The following is a 24,105-nucleotide window of genomic DNA, read 5'->3' as shown; positions in this document are numbered from 1 at the left end:
CCCGTTTCCCGCCCCGAAACAGTACCCACCCCCATTCCTCCGCTCCCCCTTTACCCGCAGCAACATTTGTACTAGTACTAGTACTCGAGTATGGTACCGCTGGCGGTTTTATTATAGTAAAAGTACCGTGCTGTCTCGGTCCACACATCTGCACAGGCGCCTCAACCATCGATCCCCCTACTACGTACGGTGCTTGCCATGTAACTCTGAATACTCGTACAGCAGCGGGCAAGCACCGTTGCTCGAGTGTCGCACTCACACACAGCTTTCGCACGTAACACGACCGGGGCGGGGGGAGGGAGAGAGGCTGTGAGGGTAACATGAGTTCGCAGAACAAACTGAAAATACCGGCAGATTGAGGTTTATCTCGAAATCATGTGCGTGTACAAGTATCACAACCCCCTCGATCCCGACTCGACCGCGTGTAAGTCAGCTGAGAAGGCAATTTTGCAAAAAAAAGTCAAACACCTCCCATCTTCATCTTCATGTAATTTCTTTTTTTTTTTTTTTTTTTTCTTCTTCTCTTGTTTATATTTGTTGATTGTTTTCCTTTTCGTGCTTTGTTTTCCCTACCTCCCCCACCTCGCAGGGTGATAGACAGACAGGCAGACAGATCCGACCGGATCTGCATCTCGGGGCTCTTCTTTTTTTTTTTTTTTGTTCCCGGTGTTTCGGCACGCTACGGGTACTCGAGTACAGTACGTACCGTAGTCCCGGGCAAACGTCGTTCGTGAGACAATCCGACCGACCCCGAGCGGAAAACTCAGGAAACACTCCTTTTTTTATTTTGCTCGGAAGTTTCTATTTTTATTTTTATTCGTACCGTGCCAAGATGCGTGTGCATGCGGAGGTCCGGCAAGAATTCATGTTTCCCCGGGTGGAATGTTTTAACTACTTGTAGACTAAGTGGGTTCGTTCGTGGAAATGGGGGAGAAAAAAAAATCTTTTCCACACGCGGATGGCGATTGGATTTTTTTTTTTTTTTTACTGGTTGTGTGTGAATCGTGAGCCGGGCGGAGGGACAGACGGGCCGGACCGTATGTGTAATCTCCTGTCACTGTGGGAAACTTGCACTGTGGATGGCTGTTCTGCTTATGCGCGATAGCGGGGAAATCATGGCGATTGGTGTGTTCGACTGCTGTCATCTGAGTTAGTGTATATTGGTATCTGTAAAAACGTCAAGTGTGCGTCGGGGGGTTCGTTTTGTAGTGGGGTTTATCTACGTCCTTGCCGTTCGGGGCTGCGGTGATGATTCGTCTTTGGGAGACATGGCGCCATTTTAATTCGGGTTATTGTGCTTTCGAAATTCCTCATGTTTATTGTGAACACTTCTACGATAACGTGAGTGAGATATATGTCTTGTGCTAGCTAAAGTCTTGAGTTTATGCTACTTATACAAATCGATGTACTGCACAGTACGGTGCAGTGCCATATGATTCAAGTAGTGAGGGAAAGGGGAGAGAAACCGAGGAAGTTGCCCAATGTCACTCGGGATTGCTTAACTTCCCTGCTGACGGGTGACGGGTATCCTGTCCCCGTCTTTATTCCGGCGGGCATCTTATCAGTCCCCCCCCCCGTCTCCTAAGTTGGCATAGTGAGTGCCGAACAGGGCCGTAGTGTAAAAAGGCTCTGGGGAGAAAAAAAAAGAGAAAGGAAAGAAAGGAAAAAAGTACCAACAGTTGAAAACAACATAAACAGTTAAAAGTTAAGTTTAGTGAGAAACGTGAGAATAGTGCGAGATAGCCCCCTTTCGCATGCAAGCCCAGAATAAGAGAAAATAGAGGAGAAAAGGAAAGGAAAAGAGTTGAAGCAAAAGGAATAAAAATGTGAAAAACTCCGGTTTTAATGTTTTATTTATGATATCCCCCTCCTTCCCCCGATTTGTCTCTTCAATAGATCAAGTCATAATCCAATCAGTAAGCCAAGATAGTGAACGAAGAGAATTAAAGGAAATAATCCAGCCCCCTCGCTTCCTATGTGTGTCCTGCAAATAAACAGAGCAAAGGCAATGTCCGAACCGCAAGTCATAGACCCATGATAAACCCCATGCACCCATCCGTCAAAAATCACATCGCAAACTACATCGCCCCGCCAATAACCCCTCCCCCACCATGCCCGTAAGGTCTGGCAACAGGCCATTGTGGGGGCGGCCCATACGGAGGAGCCGGTGATACTGGAGTAGTTGAAGGTGAGTAGGGCATGAAAGGAGGTGGTGGTGTAGGCCTAGGTGTGAACGGTGAAGCGGGCGGGGGGATGAATGCAGCTTCTCTCTCCCACTCTCCATTTCCCCTGACAAGGGCTCTTCCAGGAACGCTAACCCCCTGTCCTCCCCTCACTCCTAAACTGCTACTCCTGGGTGAGTATCCCCCCTCTGGCACCGTTACTGCGCTAACGTGTACTTGCAAACCGTCCTTTCGAACATCCAAGACCTCCGTCGTTGATGGGGAAGCGGCCGTGGCGGCGGATGGGGAAGCAGTACCGACGGACTCCCTCCCCCGCAGCCGGATTGATTCATATGGTGTCCTGTCCGGGGCCTCGTACGCGGCGAGGATTCGTCGGCCTTGCTTGCGCTTCCGGTGGCAGCAAATGCAAAGGAGGGTTATTATTAACAGAAACGAGAAGCCTCCCGCTGAGAGGGCAATTATAGTTGGGGTTGTGAAGAAGTTGGATATTGAGGTTTGTAGGTCTCGGCGGAGGAGCTCCAGGGGTATCTACAGTTCGTTAGCAAAGTCCGGAGCCCGAACCGTAGGGGAAGGGTGTAGTGCCGTTGGTATCCTTGTATCCGGCCCAATTCGCTCCGTCGGATGGGCGGTTGTTTGCCCTGTGAGGAGGAGGAGCAGGAAGAGATTTAGGATGAAAGGTAGAGATGAATGCAACGATGTTATCATTTTAAACAATCCGTGTGTTTGTATGTTTCTCTGCTGTAGAAGCTGTAAAGTACTGGTATTCAAATACCTAGTACGACGATAGTGTGCGCAGCGTAGTGTAGCAGCCAAAGAACGAACGGATGTTGGATAAAATGAGCGAATCCAACAATCCAATTCAGCAAGTACCAAACTCCCCGAAAAATGAATGAACGACGAGAATGCAATAATCGTCAAAAGGTCCTACCGCAATTCACCGTTGAAAAACAAAAAAGTGGAAGAAGGGAACCCACGCGGGGGATGACCACTCCTCTAAGTATTTAAACCGACTGAACTTGTCCCCTTCCCAAGACACCGAATCGGAGCGGGAAGAGTCAAAGCCACGGGCCTAAACAATTTTCAAGCCCTCCCCCCAATCACAGGCATCTCCGGTTCCAAAAGTCCAGTACTTGTACCGGGTTTGTTTAAGTGTGAAAATTATGACTCTCCTCCTCCTTCTTGGTGTTCACTGCACCCCTCCTCCCGGCCACAGTGCAATACTTGTACTCCCTACCTTCTGTGCTTTTCCCAATCAGGATTAGTTGTTATTATTGAGCATTTTTCTTCTATTTTTTCTTTTCTCCTTTTTTCCCTTTTTTTTTTTTTTTTGCTCCAGCGGAGAGATGATCCCTGCTCAAGGAGAAGAGAAGCAGAAGGTTGGAATCTTACGGTAGATGGAAGGCACTTTTGGTTTTTCCCTTCTTCTCTTCATTCGCTTCTACGAGTACTGTAGTTTACCGGTTTGGTGCGGCACATCAAGGTTCTTACTTACTGCTTTTGGGCTCGCCTTACTCCTCGAGTATGGTTTCCGCAAGCTTGTGTTGATGGTTAGTGCTTGAAGCCTCGGGGTTCCCAGGAGTTGGTTTTTGCCAAGTATGGATTGGGGGTGTTCCTATTTGTTTGTGTTTCGCCTAGGTCGAAGCGAGCACCAGTAACAATAGGACAACGGATCTCGAGGGGGACGAGAGGAGGAGTGGGTTGGAGAAGAGCGAGAAAAGAGAGAGGGTGATCCCTGGTTGTTGCTTTCATGCTTGATGGAATAGTACTGTATAATACCAGCACTGTACGACGTGCCTATACTCGAGCACTTCGTATTCTGGGGGGTTTGCAAGTGTGGGTCAGGGGAAGCTGCAGGCGTGATACAACAAATACAATGCAATTCAGCGGAAGATATCATAACGTGCATCAAGAATGCCATCCAATGCGTTTCGTTTGGTTCCACAGCAGTGCTACTGCACTCGAATACTGTCCTACCGATATAGTTCTATTTATTAATATGCTTATTTATTTTCTTTTATTTACCGCAAAGTCCTCATCAAGCAATCTCGTTGATAAAATAGAACAAAATTACCATCTCCGGTGCCGCGAACCCGCCCGCCCGCCACCAGCAGGCCTACAGCAAAGGAGATCCAACGAACGCCACAAGTCAAAAATAACCCCCTCCACCACGCCAGAAGAGACCGATTGGCACTCACGGAAGCCGCTCTCTGGTTCGTCAAAATGACAAAAGTCCTCGTAGTGATGGGTATTGTTAGGTCCGTGTGAACTTGCGTGCCATTTGTGGGCCCCCTTTGCCAACCCCGTAAAAGGGAAAACATTGAGCGTGTCCGAGCCGTCGGACGACATCCCCCCACCTCAAATAAGCTAACTACGATTTTGTGGCCCCCATCTGGCCCATAAGGAGATTTGAAGTGGGCGGTAACTGACTACTCGAGTAACCGTGACACCCACCGGGGATCGGAGCGGATGAATGGGTGTGAGGGATCCGGTGGTGTGATCTTGACTCTTTATCCCCCCCCTCAAGCGAGAGGACTAGTCTAGGGGGGGTGGGGGTAGTCATGGTAGGTCACTCGCGGGGGCTATTGCCTGCGTTGTCTGGGAATGTCTGTGCTGATGATGAAATTCGTTCGTTCTTTGTCGTGACGAAACGAGAGATTCGCAGTTGCGTATTAGAGTTGTTTTGGCCCCTGTGGTTTGTGCAACTTTTTTCTCCTGTCGAAAACCCCCAGTGCAAAAGTTATCAGCTCCGGAGCCCTTATCCTACCCGCTAGTATAGGAAGGTTCTCGGATGGATAATAGAAGTTATTGACACCTTTGATTCAGGCTCTGCCGTAATTGGGCTGTCGGCGAAATACTACTGAATTGCCTTGCTAAGGGGGGTCTTAAAAACTACTTCCCTTTCGGTAAATCGGAAATTTTCGACTGAATACAGTAGTTGAACGACGGGGCCAACTATCGTAGCTCTACTTGGATCATAGGTGAAAGCGGACGGCAGTTTTGCAGGTATGATAAAAGTACTAGTACATGCAACATTTTCACTCGGTGAAGCGTGATGGCAGGGTGTGTGCGAGAAAGTGCCCTTTTTTAACTTTACTTTGCTGACTCCTGGCAGGGTCGTATCGTATCGTCTCGCTTTGCCCTGTAGTTAGCTATCATACAAAAGAACCTATTGGGTGTTTCTGAGACACTGTAGCTTGTATGAGTAGGCGAATTCGCTGACTAACCTACCCAGCAATCCACTAGCGCCTGCCAGAAAAAATAGAAGTGAAGGAATCTGCTCATAACGTTACACAATAATTTCGCTTGCTTTTTTTTTCTATTTTTTCTTCTTCTTCTCATTATTCCTCCCTGCCTATCAGGTCGACAAGAGAATGCCTGCGAGCAGTCATGACTGGAGTGGGTAGTAGCAAGCGGTATGTCGCTGGAGCACAGCTCGTGTTTCCTTAGGGTGAGGCAGCCGTCAGTACAGTACTTGACAAAGTGAGCCAAGAGCCACTTGGCCGTTGTCGACCACCCGCCGCCACAAGCCGGGCACCAGCCACGCGTTGCTTGCCTGAGCGCCACACCCCGAATCCTCCTCACTTTTTCCCCCTTCAAACCACGACAACAACCCCCACACCTCGTGCACGATAACCTTCGCTCGGAATATGGCAACCATACCCATTGCGGGAGCGCCAAATGGGGCGGAATCGACTGCACGCGTAGCGGAGTTAGAGGAAGTGGAGGCACTCCCAATTGGTGGCATAGAGGAAGAATTCTACGAGGACGACGACGATGATGGGGAGGGGGATAACGAGGACCAGGAGTCGGGAGCCGACGATGGGACGGACTGGGACGTTAGCTCTGTTTTTGATGAATGGCTTGCACAATCCACCGAGCCAGTAGTGTTTGCACCTGGTGAGTTTACTGTACGCTTATTTGGATGTTGTGTTGCGGGTTGGATTCACTGACAGGTCGTCGCCTGGTGGGGTTGTTTTCACAACAGAGGAAGATGCGGTGACAACGGAGGAGGGGCGCAATCTCCGCGATTTACTCAGAAGGGTTGGAGAGGCTAGGTTTATCGAGGAGACACTTCACACGGGGTCTTTCACTGCCAAAAGATTGCTGACCGCCTTTGGTGTCCGTCCGGTTTGTTCTCCGTCTACCTTGCCCAGCCGCCTCCTGGAGGAAAGTAATTGACCTTTTGACTCCGATGTTTCACGCAGCCTTTCTTTCTCGAGGGTTCCCCGGACATGGCATACCTTCCTCTTCTCGGCATGGTGATAACTAGAGACCTTAGGGCGAGGCAGAAATTGACACAGCACAACACGTTGGACGACGTCGTCAAACTCTTGAAGGAGTCAAGCAATATTATCGTGCTTACAGGTGCTGGGGTAAGGCGTCCCAAGGGAGCCCCCCCCCCCCAACGGAGAATGCCGTTGTGGCTGACAACGTGAAAGATTTCCACAAGTTTGGGAATCCCAGACTTTAGATCCAAAGGAAGCGGTCTCTATTCCCGCCTGGAGGGATTAGGACTTTCGGACCCTCAGGAGGTTTTCGACCTAGATGTTTTCCGTGAAGATCCCACGTTTGTTCCCTTCCCTCCCCTATCTCCCTCCCTTACCTCCCAACTAAAATTAAAACTAACAATGGTCCAAAAAAAAAAGTATCTTTTATAGCATCGCAGGGCGTATACTCCCAACCATAGACCGAATATCCCCAACGCATGCATTCATCGAACTCCTCCAGCGTAAAAATAAGCTCCTCACGCAATACACACAAAACATCGATAACCTAGAAATCAAGGCGGGTATCGATCCAGAGAAGCTCATCCAATGCCACGGATCCTTCGCCTCCGCCAGTTGTGTGCAATGCGGTCACAAAGTCCCCGGTGAGACAATATTCCCGGATATGATCAAGGGGATAGTACCCAAGTGCGAAGCCTGCTTGAAACACAATGCCAACAACCACAACAACAGCAAAGTTGGCAGAAAGCGCAAGAGAGGAAAGAACAATAGTGAGAGGACATCAGTAGACTACAGACGTAAGAGGTACGACGAAAGCAGCGATGACGAGGGCGGGGACGACATTCCACAAGCTGGTGTTATGAAGGTATATATACATCTCCCTCCCTCCTTCCTCCTCCACCTTCTCATCAACCACTGAGGAAACTAATTCCCAACGAACAGCCAGACATAGTCTTCTTCGGCGAACAACTCCCGGCAACCTTCAACAAACGCCTAGTAGACCACGACCGGGCGCGCTGCGACCTCTTCATCTGCATCGGCACAAGCTTAAAAGTAGCACCCGTATCCGAAATAATAGGAATCCTACCACCGCATGTTCCTCAGATTTACATTTCGAAAACGGCAAGTTCTACCCCGCTTCCCCGTCCCTTTTTCCCCCTCGCCGGGAACTTACATATGTGCTAGCCTGTCACGCACGTAAACTTTGACATAGAGCTTATCGGCTCCTGCGACGATGTGGTTGCCGAACTCAGTCGGAGGGCTGAGTGGGACTTGAAGCACGATATGATTCCCGAGGATCAGGAGAAGATTGCTAGGATTCGGTTGGAGGAGGGGAGTGTTTCTAGGTGGATTTTTGGGGAAGGTGGGAAGGGTGAGGAGGGTGAGGAGGGTGAGGGGGAGTAGATTGTCTCATGGCCTATGGATGGCTTAGCTAAACTTGCTTTTATACCCTACTAACCTTTGGTCTCGTCCTATTTAAGAGGCGTTTGGTATTCGGACTTGTTCTTCTTTTCCAATTGCTTCTCTTTGACAGTACATTACCGATATATCATTTGGGTTGGCTTTCTTGCTTACTTGCTCACCTGCCTCAAAATTCTTATACTCTACATCCTCTCTTACTCCTCAGCAGCCAAAAGCGAGCATTACGTGGCATACGACTACCATCTCGATTCTGGCATTACAGCGCATAGGTGAATCGAATACACTTCCCTCCCCCCCCTTTCCCTTATTTACCCGCCGTATCTCTAGGGTTACTCTCCTCCCCTCTCACTTTCCTATACAACCGCGCATACCCATCCAAAAACCCGGCAATAACCTCCCATCTACTCTCAAACCTCTGCAAGATGCTCGGTAGTTGAGGGATATGCCGCCCCGTAGCACTGAACGCTACAACACAAGTATTCGGTTTCTGTAGGTAGAAGAGGACTAATTGGTCTATTTCCACTCGATCAATCACAACCCTCCAACATCAGGGAATGAATGGGACGGGAAGAAAATACCAGGAGCATAAATATTAGACAACCCCGCGACAACCTCGTTCTTGTCAATAGTGAAGCCTGCCCAGGCATCAATAACCCGCCAGATGTTAGTGGGGAGCGGGGAACAACCAGTAAACTGAACCTCCGATTGAATCTTATCAAGTACTTCCTTTACAACACGTACGTCGGGACTTTGATCACCGGATTTGATAGCGGAAGCGAGAGCAGGGGCGAGCATGTTCGCGGAAAAGGTGCCTGATGGGCTCGCTACGGCAAAAAGAAATAAAAGATAACTTAGATAACCGAGTGCGAATCTATGATGGAGGATGCTCACCTGCCCTAGCGGCGGAAATTACGTCACGGCGACGGGAGAGATACTTTTCGAACGCGGGCATCGAGTCTCCCTCCCGAGGGGCACAGGGTGAGGAGCAGGAGGAAGGGAAGAGGGATGATAGAAAGGCTATTGATTCAGCGGTGATGCAGCTCCCAGGACCACAGCGGCCTTTGTAGTAGTGTGGTTGGTAGACGGGTTGGTACATTATCGGCCAGGTCTGGTGGCCATTTGCATCGGGGGTCAGGGCGGCTTGAAGGGCGAGGTTTATGCTGACGTCTACTAGGCCTCCGGAAACATAGCTTCTCCCGGCTGTGTTCAATGTTATAGTACGCACCTCCCGGGGGATCTTCTCCTTCACGCTGTCTGGTACATCGGGTTTAGTTCCCGGAGGGAACGTGAATTCTAGCCTCTCGGGAATGAAATTGCATTCCACCCCTTCCTCTCCCCCCCCCTCTCTCCCTGCACTACGGGACAAGCCAGAATCTTCGAAAGTTCGATGACGGCACCGCAGTCAGCCGGTGTATGATCGAACACAAGTCCTATCTTACCATCCCACTCCCCCTCCTCGCCATATCCGAAGGAGACAAAGCCAAAGGTTACGTCCGCGTGTCTGTTCGGACTGTACTTTCCGTGGCGTACCTCGTTCAGTAATCTTGCCAACCCATCTTCGTCTTCGTCAGGCGACCGCACGGGGGGTACAGGTTCGAGGGCAATACTTAGAGCGGAACTATACAGCTTTCTAAACGCTGGTAGGTTTGGTGCATGGTTTAGTAACTGTGAGTGAAGCTGGGACCAGGCCGTGCGGCTGTGGCGCCATGATAGGAGGGCAAAGTTTGCTTCCCCGTCCTTGAAAATGGAAGGGGGAAGGGCGGTGATATAGTCGAGTTGTCGCCTGATATCAGATTCCCGGACTTGTCTTCTATTTTGTATGATGCGGAGGGTGTGTGCTCTTCCGTTGCGCCATACGGTCGCGTTTACATTACCTTCCCCATCGCCACCACCTTTGCCTACTACCCCTGACGGCGGAGATTTAACATTCTCCCATGGCCCAACCAGCACATCGGTCACCTCCCCCGGAACCCGGAACCCCCGCCAAAACCTCCTGACCTGCCACCCTACTCCCCCTTTCTCTTCCTCCTCTCTCCGCCTCCAACTGGGACCCCCATGCTGCAGCCCTCGACAAAACCCCTCCCAGCCCTCCTTCCCCGCCCTCAATGACAGTCGCCAAACGGATCGTGTTGCTCAGAACCTCCCTCTGCCCCAAGGTCATTTCCTCATACCATTCTCCGGACCAATTTTTGCTCTCTGCTGGGATTGCTGCGGCAGTAGCAGTTATGATGGACCGTAAGTGTGGGGACGACAGGGCCTTGGAAAATTGCTCATGGAGCGAGGGTGGGATAAAGGGAGTTGTTTGTAAAGGGAGGTGTAGCTGGAGGAGGGGGTGGGTGGTTGATGGGTGGGGGAAAGAGGGACGGAGGTCTGGCATTTTGGACGTTGAATATATGGTGGAGGGGTAGGAGGGGGAGTGGAGTGGAAGGTGGTTTTTGTAGAGCACCGGTAGCTGGTCAGGGCGTTTGTGTGAATCATACTCAACTCGTGCAATGCCACCATGCCTTATGACTTGGGTTGACGTTGCTCTATAGTATTACTAGCTTATTTAGCTCCTATTCCAGCGGAGTGCCATCCTGTGCCGGCAAACTGCGGCACTCGTACCTATCAACCAAAGTTTCTTGGGAAAGTCCAGACAAATGATACCTAAATCAATTATCAACATTCGAGGAGAAAGAAAAAAAAACCTTTTTTAAAAAGCGATTCCTCTGGTATGATAATTCCGTATAAAAAAAAACTCTTCTCAAAGCCCTCCAGTCACTTTTACTGTGCTGTACAATAAGCATCATACCCCATTCTCATTTTTACCAACGTATTCAAAATCAAACCCGGAATTTTACGTCGCACAGTGATCACAGCCATCTAGTCGGCGATACAAGGATAAATAAATTATATTGAATATTTCAATTCAATCCCGACTCCAACCGCAACAACAACCCACCGACGTGAGAGAAAAAAAACCCACAACCGGTTCAGAAATTTCGCGACCGAATTAATCTAACTATAATAGCCATCATAATATTATCATACAAGTCTACCGTACGGTACCCTACCATACCCGGAAACCGTAAAAACGACTCACAACCACTCAGCCGCCCCCCTCCTCCTCGCTAGGTCCCGATGCGTAAATTTTACCCGCGCAACCCCTGGGGGGGGGGGCGATTAACCGATTAACCGCGGTAGCGGTATTGGGTTGAGGAGTAAGTTAAGGGACTGTTTGGATGCACGATATGTTCCAGAGATTCTTGGCGGTTGAAACTCAAATGCTAGCAATCTGCAATCTCTGAGAAATCTCAATAAGTCTATTTGGCGTCAAGATTGTATGATAATAATCCCTGTCACATCCCTACAATCTGAGATTCAAGTCTTTTTTTTAACCTTTGTCGAAAATTCCAGGGATTGCACGGAAGGCGGGTGCGACACCCCACCTGCCACCATACCTTTGGATTATCATATCATACATCGGAATATACTTGTAAGTTATCGGTTGCATGTAAAACATCCCACTTTAAGCCTACTTTCCACAAAACTTTCCAGCCAATGAAATTTGCCTTCGAAAAAATCTCTTCTCGATTCTCTGTTTCTGGAATTCCATGGATTCAATCTCTGGACATCCAAATATGCCCTACTTTTAAACTTACTTACGGTATTGTGAATTTATCAAAATCGAGTTTCACGGAATCGGTTAAGAGGATAAAAAAAAAAAAAAAAAAAACTCCAAGATTGGGGAATTTCTATCATTACTTTGTGAGATGATGTGTTATTTCTCTGATGCATTCTCCCGCATCGTTGACTCGTGAGGTCTTTTTTTCTTCCTTTTTCTCGTGACTCATACGTGTGAGAATTATTATGATAGGGTGTTCAGGTTGTTGCCCGTGGACTAGGGCTGCTGGATGTTTACTCGAGTATACGAGTACTCGTCGAGTAATTATGATGCCGTACTGTATGAGTACTGTGCTGCACTGCACATACCGCATTGGCTTGGTGTCCTGCGCATATCGTCATTTTGAATCACTCGGGAAGCCCCCCACGCTCATCCCGCGCGCAGAATATGATCCACTGGACTTTGCACAGGTGAATGATAATAATGTATGAATAGATTTCCCTAACGATTACAAAAAGATGAAGTCTATAATTTTAGAGCAAGATGCATACCGGGGAGAAGAAAAGAGGTTCGGATCGAAGGAGCTTTTAGGGGAAGGAGGGAAATAAAGTAGATAAAATGGGTAAACAAAAAATGTAAATGCGCCCCCCCTCATGCCTCAGTGTGCTACCTCCAACGCCGCTGATACCAGATGTTATGTTATGATGTTATGAAGGACGATGATGAGATGATGGTAGGGGAAAGGGTGAAGGAGAAAAATTTGAAATGAAAAAAAGCAGAAAACAAGTGCAAGGCGAGTAAGCAAGCAAGAACAAAACGACGCGCTATGATAAAGCGGGACGCTATGATAAAGCAAGGTGCGAAACGATTTCAACCGGAAGTAATGGTCCTCCTCTCCCTCTCACGCTCACGCTCACACCTCCTCCCTTGCGAGCCTTTGCCAAAGCACATCTTCCCCATCATGTCGGCTAACCTCTCCGCCATAATTACATCCTCCTGACTCTCCCACATAGCGCCCGAGTGCACCCAATCCCACACGGTGTTTCCGGAGCTATCCTTGACGTAAGGGTCAGCACCGTACTCGAGCAAGATCCTAGCGCAGGGCTCATTATGTCGCTCGATGGCAATGTGCAAGGCCGTATCGCCAAAGTAATCCAGGGCATTGACATCCGCGCCACTACCCAACAGCAACCGAACCATCTCCTTCCTGCCGAAGCGAGTGGCGTGGTGCAGGGGCGTATCCCCCGACCCATTCCGTGGATTACGCTTGGCGCCCTTCTCCAGGAAGAGCCTTGCAATGGCGACGAGGTTTGTGCTCGTCTGCTGCACGGCGAGGTGCAGCGGCGTGACCTTGTGCTCGTTCTGCACGTCCGGGTCCGCTCCCCGGTCCAGGAGGAGACGGGCTATCGCTTCGGAGGAATTACGCGTTCCGATGGCGACGAGGTGGAGTACTGTGTAGCCGTGCGTTGCCCGCGCGTGTACGTCGGCGCCCCTGTCCAGGAGGACGCGCAGGACGTCGAGGTGTTCGTACCAGACGGCTTTGTGCAACGCTGTCTTCTTATCCTCCGAGTGCGTCATGTCGATGTCCGCGCCCATGTCTAGGAGTAGGCGGACGAGGGGTCCGTGGCCGCGCCAGGCGGCCCATAGGAGCGCTGGGATGCCGTCCTTGTCCTCGCTTGCTCTGTGGTGTAGGTGTGGCGTTAGGAGGGAGGATAGGCGTCTATTCGTTAAGATCAGGGCGGAGAGGGACTTAACGTCCAGGAGGCTCTCGGCTATCAGGAGTATGAGCTCGTTCGGGAAGTCGAGCAATGGCATGATCTTGGGCGGGTCGAATGCCTTTTTCTTCATCCCGGATCGTGGGTATGTCGAGAGGAGTTTTGGGTTTGCCGCCGTCACCCCCGTGATTATCGTTGTTGGACCCCGGTTTCGCTTCACGTAGCTTCTTTCCCCCTACTTCGGGGGGTGAAGGTAGGACAGGAAATGCACTTGAGTACTGCCACCGAGAAAAGGAGGGTTCAAGGGAAGGAAGTGGGGGGGGGTGGTGGGGGGGTGGAGTTTTTTTATAGTTAATAGCCTTCAATTCTTTCTTTCCTTTCCCCCCTTCTTCCCCCTTCTTCCCCCCTTCTTCCCCCCTTCCCTTCCTCCTCTTCCGTTTTCTTTCCTTTTTCCTCCCTCCCTCCTCCTATTGAGTGTTGATAGCTTCTCACCTAACCCTAAGAACAGCCGCGTGCATAACTGTAATAAGGTGGCTGTAGCTTTCCTTCTCACTTGGGGGCGGTATGACGTTGGCCAACAAAGTTGGGAATGCTTATCGGAAACTGAAAACTGAGCGAACGCCCAGAGTGTCGGGTCGGGTCAGTGTTGACAAAAGAAATAAAAATGATAAAAAAAATAAAAATGATAAAAAATAAAAATAAAAAACATGGGCGAACGAGGCAAGGAAAAGGTATGCATTCATTTTTCCATCACAGGAAAGGAAGCAGAAAGACGAAAATGATGAAATTGGGCGCCAGACATCAGGCTGGACGACCCAGAGTTTCAGGAAGGAGGGAAAAACTCAACAAACACGCGTCATAGATCTTTCGGGGGAGGGGAAAAATTTAAGAAATAAAGCCGGTGGATAGGACAGGAATATACATGCATTACAGAAACAGCAACATCTGAGCCCCTCTTGACAGGTAGACAGAGGGTGAAGTGAATAAATAAACGGCCATAATGTAAAGAGGATAAAAATAAAGATAAAGATAAAAACCAAGAGAGATAGATCGATGAAACTCAGCATCCCCAACGGTCTACGTGGTTATGTGAATAATGAACTCCTCCCCCCTTCCCCCCCCGACGAATGTTTCATCAGTGGGGGAAGAATAACGACCCACGTACGGTGGTAAATCACCCCGCCGAAGGACGCAGGATGCAGTATAATAGCAAAGGAATGAGAGAGGAAAACGTGCAACTTTACCGACTCTGTTGATATGATGTGATATGAGAACTACACCTCATCATTCCCGGAAACGATCGTTCCAAACAGAACGAGTGTTTGAGAGCGAAGGCCTTGATTCGCCTGATTCTTCCATCCCATAGGATGGGCTCCTCATCTCCGCCCCTTCTTGTACTGTGAATACCAGGGTATTATGGATATTGTATTCCAAGTTGGAACAGTGAGCCCGATTTCGTCAAAGCGTTATGTGTACAGACCGGTATGTGATGGTGGGTAAGTTTAAGGTTTAAGAGAAGGGGAAAGAAAAGAAAAGAAAAGCTCGGAGGAGGAAGACGCGACGGGAGGTGGTTTCGTTTCACCTGATCACGTGGATGTCGTAATGGTTTCCAATGTTGTTGCCAAGAGTGTGGCCCGCCGTTGGTCGGCAAGGGAAGCGGGCCGGTATCGATATCGTAGTGAGAAGAAGCACCATCTTCCCGACGTATCAGTAGTACCGGTGACTTAAGGGGGAAGAAGAATGAAGCAAAAAGAAAAAAAATAAAAAGAGAGAGAGAGAGGAGCCAACAATAATAAATAAGGACAACAAAAAATCCAGCTTTTTAGTACCGCACAATTCCTCAGCCTCGAAGGACGGCTACAGAAACCCCTCCTCCCCTCCCTCCCAGCAGGCTCATTATCCATCCATCCAGAAATCGCCAAAAGGAACGGGACACCGCAGGGACTTATATACCGCACCAGGACCCTCACCCCCACCCCCACCCCCACCAACCACCTCCATGGCAATAAAACCCGCAGCACTCGTCATGACCTATATTTACACCGACCCACCACCCAACGCTCTTTCTATCTATCTGCCCATCTATCCCGCGGGTAAAAGGGCTAGTCTGAGCATCGAATAGGATCCATTCCCAACATTAGTGAGAGTGTGATTGCAAACATTGTGGTATGCGTATTTATATATAATATTATATATATGGGGGTCTGCTCAGTTAGTGCCACCGGACTCAAGTATAACCAGCACAGCAAGACGATAGAGGGAGGGGGCTACGCTGTCCACCCATGTCCCAACTCTTGCTACTGTGGTGAGTCATTTATCGCCCGAAGGGGCGTTCTTTGTGATATCAGGAAGGATTTGATGATAAGCGATAGCGTATCGTCTTTCGTTTTATTGTGTTGTTAGAAATAGAGGCGGAGGATGTTTGATGGGATTTGTACAGTACTCTACAGGTGGTGAAGGAGAGAAAGGTGGCTAATATCTGGAAAGTCTTATCTAGGTAAGTCATCGCTTTTCTATCTGAGCCTCTTTTTGGGGAAAAATGACGGGGAAAAAAAAAGGGGCCCTATAGATAGCTCCGGCGCATTATACGGACAAAGTCAACCCCATACTATCGAAAATATAAGCTGGACCCCTGAATGACGTTGAGGACAACCACCAAAACATCGCAAAGGTCAAATCGCGCGAGTGATCATTCGTGACGAACGTTCAGCAAAAATAAGAGAAAAGAGTGTATACGGGTCATGGCATGGCCAACTCTGCCGGCCAGCCATTTCCCATTCATTTACTGCATTACCTTCTCCAATTAAGACTAGCCCCGCAACAAGCACGCCCACCATGGATAATACTATTAAACAACAGAAAAAACTCCTTGCGATTGCCCCGGCAGATTCCACCCAGGGAATTCACTCATGCTGGGAAATTAAGAAGAAGCAAGTAAAAGGGGTTTGATACTATGGGAAAAAAGATAAGTGAATAGAAAATTGAGAAAAAAATGAGCGTTTAGCTTTTCTTATTCTACCAAGACAGCCAACCAAACTGCAAACAATAAGCACACGGGCGGGGCGAGAGCAGGCACCGAAATTGATCAAAAGGTTTCGTCATCTTCGTCATCGTATACTTCCACTCCTTGTAGTACTCGGAGTGCGCACTCGAGCCGGCGCCTGTATTCCTCCCGCATGTCTTCACGACGTTCCATTTCCATTTTGCAGCAGAAACTTCCAAGGCCTTCTATCATCCGCTCTATCAGGTCCCTATCCCCCTCGCCGAGTTTCAGCTCAATCTCACTGACATTGTCTGCATTGGTGACCAGCACCGAATCGATTGATTCTGAAGCGCCGATCGCGATGGAGGATTTGCGTTTCTGGGATTTTTGAGTCTCTGGGGGTGGAAGGTATATCGAGGAGCCGCTTAGTGAGTTTGTTATCACCGGGGGCTTCGCTTTCGAGAAGGCTACGTTGGTAGAGTATGGAGAGCGGGGTGTATGTGGTGCACTATGATAGCCATCGTCGCGGGGTGAAGAGGCTGTCGGGGTTAACCATTCTGAAGCCATGACAGGCAGACTTGGTTCAGTCGGGCGTCGTGGCACGGGGGATGGGACTTCGGCTGCTGTTTCGAAGGATTCGATCGAACCGTGGCTATCGCTCCTCTTCATTGTCGAAGGGGGCGACGGAGAAGCTTTGAGGGGTTCCATTACGGCTGTTGTGGTTGAGTTTGTTCCATCGCTACTGTACGACATGGGCCTTGTTATAGTGCCGTTGCTTCCGGCATATACCCCGTTCCCATAGAACAAGGCATCATATGAAAACGCATCTTCCCTGTCTTCATGTCGTTCTTCAAATGGCGATGCTGAGTTGCGAAAGGGTCTTGGACGGGGAGTCCCACTTCTGCTAGAATAGTCATCCGGTATGTCATCTTCGTGATCAATTGTTCGCCAATTCTCATTCCCCCTATGTGCCCTCTCCTGCTTAATATTGTCTAGGGTTGGAGTGACGCTATCATGTGACTCGTAGGGGTTCGGCGTAGACCTAAGGCTACTAATGCTCCGCCGCTTCATTGAGTCCGAGCGAGTTTGTTGTTGTAGTGAAGTAATTTTCCCTCTCAGGTCCTTCATCTGATCTCTCAACACCCTCATCTGCTGGGTGCTCTTCGACCTCGACATTTCCGACTGCGGCCTTTCAATCTCGGATAAATGTTCATTCACGTCCTCGATTGTCCTCAATCCCAATCCATCACCACTCCTACCATTACTCCTCCCATTCGCAGAATTATGTGAAGAATACGACCTAGGGACTGCGCTTTCACTTGCGGCCCTACCATGTGATGAGCTATTGTTGTTGTTAAACTTGAACCTCTGTGAATGCAAACTCGGCAATTGTTTCGGTAGCACGGCGACTGATTCTAGTTGCTCTGTAAAGCTAGTGGGCGTAGTGGACGGGGAAAGTATGAGCGAAGATCTGGCACGGGAAATATTCTGTCCGCACAAATCCAACTTTTTCTTCGCATTGGCCAAAATCCTCTCGGCTTTCCACGATAGGTCGGATCTATCCTCCCCTTCGTAGACACTCCCCTCATACATGCTTTCCCCGTAAATACTCGTATCATCACCGATCTCCGAAGAATTGTCGAAGCCGAAACCTTCTATCTCTATCGTGCCGTCCGAGAGAAACGAGGCAACAGAAACCGAACGTACCGACGGAGGGAGTCGCAAGTGGTTCGGGGAAGGTGAACGCGGAGGTGCAGGTGAATGCTCTGAAATATCGGGCAGCACCGAAGACGTCCTCATGAACGATAGCGAACGTCGAGGAGGTGCAAATCGGGAGGGGTTTGTTGGTACTCCCGTACTAGGGGAGTAGGAGGTGCTTGTATGCATTTTTGATAAGAGAAAAAGGGGATGAAGGGGAAGGGAGTTAGGAGAGTAAAGAACGTATGACGGGAGTTGCAAGAAAAGAAAGTACTGTACAGTAGATGTAGGAAAGAAACGAAGGGAGGGCGGTGGCAAGGAATGGAGGGGGAAGAGGAATGTATGGGCACGGTAGGGGAGAAGGGAAAGGTGGGTGGTCGAGATGTTGGCAAAGGAGCGGGAGAGGAAGGCGGTGGTGGGTCGTTTACCACAGCTCCACGGAGTAGCGAGAGGAATGAACGAACAATTGTGTGGAAGAAGAGAAACGGGAAGGGTCCACAAGGGGAAGAGAGGTGAAAAAATAAAAATGAGAATATAATGTTTTCTCTCGTATTTAGTGGTGAAATGAAGGAAGGACGGAGCCCAGCTGTGCGAACCACTGTGGTCTTGCGCGCTGTACTATGGTATTAGGTAGAAAGTTCTGTGTAGGTACTGTACTTGTACACTATGGCAAAGTTTGTTGCTGCGGTTATGCGAAAAAAAAAAAGAAAAGAAAAAAAAAACCTCATGTATGCAGTGCCGGTAGCACTTGTATTACAATGAGTGGCTCTTTTCTGCGCTTCAATTAACTTGCGTTTCTTTGAGCACTCTGATCATATCATGTGCTCAATAATGGCACACAGTACTGAGCATACTCGAGCATCAAACAGGTATGATAACTATAACTCCCACCGCCCTCCTCGGCCTTCTCGTTTTTTTTTCCTCCCCTCTAACCTCTCGGAGTTGCAACTGAGCTGTTACTGTGTATCCCCAGCAACGGAATGGAGCCGCTGGGAGTGGTTCACTGGCTACCGTCAGGGAAGAGGGAGGGAAACTGCAACAATTCAAAGACAACCCAACCATCTGGCGCTTATTTGCCCTCCCACAAAAATTCGGAACTGGCGAATGGAAGTTGAGACTTCGGGATGCTTCAGAAACCACCGCAAGAGAGACAAGACGAATATGCCGGGGCATCCCATTTCACAGTCATTGCGAACGTATCGCGTGGTGGAGATGCTCTAGATCTCAAACGCGGGATCGATATCATGAAGCGAGAAGGTCTTCTCCTTACGAATCCAGTGCTTCCTCGGGGCGCCTTTTTTCTTTCTTTCTTTTTTTCCCTTTTATTCAGCCCACCAAATCCCCTCTCATGCTGTTGCCAACTGCCGGTCAAAACTTGTCTTACCATGCCGCACCGCATACCGGTATGCCGTATTCTCGGCTCCCTCCATCATCAACGGTGGAATCATTTCTTCTGCTTTTACCGTGTTAATAGTGTCACCGTCGGTTGTCAACACGATCCAATTAGTGGTTTAAAATTAGGAGCTGGGATATTCCCGATATCCGGAGGCATTGCTGTGAGAGTAATAAAATGCCTTTTATAGTTGCTATGACGACAAAAGCAATCTTGTCAATAAAGCGGTCCTGGCTCAATATCCCACCTTTGCCTATCTAACATCCTGGTCCCGGTAATCAGAAATTACCCTTCCGAATGTTGTGTTCCAAATACCGGTACTGTATGGGATTTAGTTGGGAATACCGCTTTTTGGGTTTCGAGCCATTTACGGAATCGCGGGTGCGGACAGCAGTAACAGGGAGACAGATGGCGGGATTCTGTGCGGGGGCTCTAAGATAGAGTGCAAATGATACAATGGAATGGTTTCTGGGGATGAATCAAATTGTTGACGGTAGACTGATGACGTTGGTAACAAATTGGTATGGTATCATACCTATATATATGTGCGTGGACAAAATTAACCGCGATTCAACAGAGGAAAATCTTCGGCGATGACAACCACACTCACCCACCAATCCACTATCATGAAAACCAAAAAAAAAAATTAAAAGATGTAAATACATAGTAGAAATTAATATTTGGTATACCATCTATCAGCCTTAATAATTGCCTCTATTCTATCCATCATTGATCCAGCTAAAGTATCAAAAACCTTTGGGTCAAGAAGTTCCCAACAATGAGTAATAGCCTCTACTATTGCCTTCTTGACCACATTGACATCACCCTTCATAAGATATAACTCAGGGTAGTGCTTATGAAGCTTACCTTTCACTAGAGACCAAATATTTTCAATTGGATTGAGATCTGGTGAATAGGCAGGAATTTCCATGAGTGTAATTCCCTGGCCTCTGAGCCATCTCCTAAAAGGCAAGTGAGTCTTAGCATTGTCAATAATAAAAAATACCTCTTCTTCTCCAGCCTTTTCTCTGATATTCTCCCATATCCCTAGAAAGTCATAATGATCATAAACATCAATAATTGACTTCCCAGTAACTCCACTCCTAGCAGAAGAAGGTTCAGGAAAAACAAGCAAAAAAAGACCATGAGTTTGACTATAAAAACAACCAGTTATCATCTGGCTAATCCCTCTCTCCCCTCTCCTAGCCTTAGGTTCAACACAATCCTTATTCCATTTCTCATCTGGGTATCTGAAAACCCATTTTCTCCTCTTTCCTCCTTCCCTTTCTACAGCTACCTCATCCCCCCACATTGCCTTCCTTCTCCACATCTCCTTTGTCCAATGCCTATGAGCTAATGCCCATTTCAACCTCTCTTGAGCTAGATCCTCATCCAAATGAACTCTCTCTTGTGCCATCCACTTTCTAAGATGCTTTTTTTCAAGTCTTCTCCTTACTGTCCTACTAGAAACATTGGGAGCAACTTGCTCAGCAATGTCAGAATAGGTAGTATGGCGATTTTTAAGAGCTTCCTCCACCATAGCATCATCCTGTGACTTGGTAGTTTTAGGATGTCTTCCTCTACCCTTATTCTCCTTGCCCTCTTGATATCCCTTTGCAATTGTGTCTCTGACAGTAGTGTAGGAGATATTAAGGTAGTGGGAAATTTGCTGATATCTCATCTGAGGCTCATGTAACTTGAGAATCCTCCCCCTAGTAAACTCTGAGAGATGTGTGGAGGGAATATGTTTTTTGGCATGACTGCGAAGAATAGGAGGCATAGTTTATTGAAAAAAAGAATTGAGCAGAATGGTTTCTTCTTAGTTGACTTAGTGCAATTTTTTTAGGTACTGTTGAGAGTACTGGGTGATGAAGAGGGGTGGGTTGCCACTGATTGTTGAATCGTGGTTAATTTTGTCAACGGATGATATCCGAAGTCACAATATCTGATTCAAGTGAAGTTCTATTGATAATCTATCAATGATTGACTATTTCAAAACGTGCTCCGCGTGGTGGGGGTAATGGATGCCAGTAAATAATATTGCTGGATTCCTGTGTTTGGGGTCTCGGACCTCTCCTAACATACACACAGTCCCACAAACCACCCCGCATAAGAAGTACCTGTGGTCATTTGCAGCTTCCATTGTGGTGTATGATATAGGGAGTAACATCTTTAAGACTTAGTGATGCTATAATTTACTGCGCACCGCAGTGTCACCGCAGACTATACTTTACGCACAGCATTTTAGGGGGATTCTATCACCACTTCTCCATCCCGGAAGAAATGAATACGAAGATCTCGATTACCACGGAGTAAACCTCGTACTGGAGGTTTCGTTCTCTTTTATTCTACTCTATCGGTGAGGAGACATGCTTGAAACACGTTCGGTTTGTTTATTGGGGCGTCGTGCTCGTGCAATAGGGGGATGAGTGGGAGTTGGAAGCGGCTGCGGCTGCGCTTAGTTTTAGGGCTGACCGAGCGTGATACGCCCGGGTCACCTTTCCGAATAATTACCGAACATCACTCGGTATATTACAAAATACGGCCGACGTATGGACAACAGCGATGGCGGACGTGAAAAAGGTGTGCAATTGCCGAAGGAAGCCATGGAAAATCTAAATATAGCAAATGCACCCGGTGCATTTATCAACTAAACAGTTAGCTAGCGATCTAGAATCAAGTTCTAACCAACTGGGCCACTCATCTGGCATAGAATATGTTTCCAGAGGGGTGAAGTGCTGTAGAAAAAATTACTGCTCGAAGGCCGACTCCATATGCGCCTTCGGGCAGTGCGAGTGAGCTCATTCACTACTTCACATTTGACCCATCAGATCCTGCATTCCTTTACAGGTACTGTCCTGGCCAAGAAGGGTATGGGGGGACCAGTGGGTAGTAGTTCGGGGGGATAGAGGTTGTGTTTAGTGGGGTGGGGCCTACCGGGGGTCACAATCCTCTTCCGGAACTATCTTGTACCATACTTGTACCTGTTCATAGGAGTCAGATTTGCCTAGAGGATCCGCACAATCACCTGTCGCTATTCGCATAATCGAGTAAAGTGTGGAAGTTTTAGGCTTGTCTTCTGGCTAGCCCAACTTCCCTTTGCCCTAATCAGACTTTTATAAAAGGATACGGTAGTGGAGAGTGGAGTATGGCGATGGGGGAGAGGCTAGCTGTCTGGCCGGGGAGATAAGCCAGGTGGTATGATACTAAGACTTTTGGCGCAGTGGGAGATGTGTCCTTGGTTGTCTACGGATGAAATGAGGGGTTAGTTATCGGCACATTGTGTGTGGTGTTGGCTGTCTTCCGGAGGGCCTTGTCGGGATAGGAATGGTCAGAGTAGGAGTGATAGTTGGTAGAAGGATGCCTAGCAATGTCGAAAGTACCATGGTCGATTTGGTTGGGTGGGTTCTACAGAGAGGGCTAAAAACCCGTTGACATCGACGGTGTGGTGAGGAAATCTGCTCTCATCACTGGGGAGAATTACCGTGGGGCCTATGTATCACTATTCATTAAATTTCTACAAATCGAAATGTTTGCTCGATTCCCCTCCTGCTTGAAGGATGCTTAATTGCGTGTCGGGATAGGTCATTCATTAATTGAGAGTACTCACGGACCAATTCTATGAGGTCCAGTATCTAACCTTCTTTGCTGAACGGGATATGTTATGATGTCGAATAATGTACTTTTTAGTTGAGTAGAGGGTGTAATAATAATTAAGAAGCTAGTATATATGTATAAAAAAAAACTTTTATAAGAAAAACATCAGCCATCTCAAATACCTCTCAGCCTATACCCTCCATCTAACAGGTAAACCACTTATCTCACATCCACCCATCTACCATGTATCCTATGAAGTGGTGGCATTCTCTCTGGTTTTTATTGGTTGAGTAACTATTATAATTAGCTAGGTCTTTGATTTAAAATAGAATTTTATGTAGGATTGACTTACAGTAATTTTATTCAAGACTTATCTTATTGTGTAAAATACCAGACTTTTTCAGCATACTCTTTGAGATCTTATGCTGTAAAGATAATATCACCTTCACCATTAAGTGGTTGATGAAGAAAGATTTTTTCAAAGTTGAATGTAAATTGAGGTTCAGCAGTAGTAGGTCTACTGGCAGTAATGGTAACCTCTTGAGTTTTTGTTGGCCATGTTATAACATGTGGGGTACAGTCTTGAGTGGAATGGATAGTATCTGAAATGGTAACACTTTCCCATTGCTCAAGATGTATTTCTTTCTTAATTTTATGAACAAAAAGAATAAGAACAATTTTTACACTCCCAGAGGAGTTTTCAAGCCACCAGCGTGCATCAGCTTTCAAGTGATTATAGGATTCTGAAATGCCACACTCAAAGACAATAGTTGGCCAATCTGTTATTTGAGAACGGGATTGAGGTTTAAAGGCAGCATCTGCTTCTTTGCTGCTGGAAATTCCATGAAATGTTGTACCTCGAACTGCTGCAAGATTCTTCTTTAGTTCCATTTTCATTATTTTCTCCCAAAAGTATAGTGTAAATTCTTCAGAAGTTAATTCATAAATAGCACTGAGCATGATTTTAACAATCAATATTTGTATATTGTATAGGTATGTGAGGCGGAGTCCTTTGTAGTTGGTATCACAAATTTGCTCTATATCTGCAAGTTGTTGTTGTGTTACCAGGGTAAACACTACATACTGCTCAGGGCATGTATTTGTACTTCCAGCCTGGAATTGGGCTATTTTTGACTTCATAATAGCTGAAAATGAGTTGATATCCTTATATTGCTGGTGTTTTACCTTTTCTAACCCCTCCATAAGATAATCATTAGTGCTGCTAGTAGGTTGTATACTACTTGGTTGAGATTGAGAAGTGGAGTAAATTGAACAAAAATCCCC

At 47.8% G+C, this 24,105-nt stretch overlaps 2 protein-coding genes; both read right to left on the bottom strand.

Moving 5' to 3' along the window:
* Positions 1-1,346: 1,346 nt before the first annotated feature.
* GSTUM_00011410001 (uncharacterized protein) lies at positions 1,347-3,150 on the bottom strand. XM_052355837.1 has 1 exon: positions 1,347-3,150. The coding sequence occupies exon 1, from the start codon at positions 2,137-2,139 to the stop codon at positions 1,903-1,905; it is 237 nt and encodes a 78-aa protein (XP_052211802.1). The 5' UTR covers positions 2,140-3,150; the 3' UTR covers positions 1,347-1,902.
* Positions 3,151-16,235: 13,085 nt separating this feature from the next.
* GSTUM_00011407001 (uncharacterized protein) lies at positions 16,236-18,428 on the bottom strand (the record flags this gene model as incomplete). XM_002841902.2 has 1 exon in its annotated part: positions 16,236-18,428. The coding sequence occupies exon 1, from the start codon at positions 17,724-17,726 to the stop codon at positions 16,236-16,238; it is 1,491 nt and encodes a 496-aa protein (XP_002841948.1). The 5' UTR covers positions 17,727-18,428.
* Positions 18,429-24,105: the final 5,677 nt, after the last annotated feature.

The sequence above is a fragment of the Tuber melanosporum genome, assembly GCF_000151645.1.
Source record: "Tuber melanosporum whole genome shotgun sequence assembly, scaffold_84, strain Mel28".
Taxonomy (NCBI): Eukaryota; Fungi; Ascomycota; class Pezizomycetes; order Pezizales; family Tuberaceae; genus Tuber; species Tuber melanosporum.
This window is presented reverse-complemented; position numbering and strand designations above follow the sequence as displayed.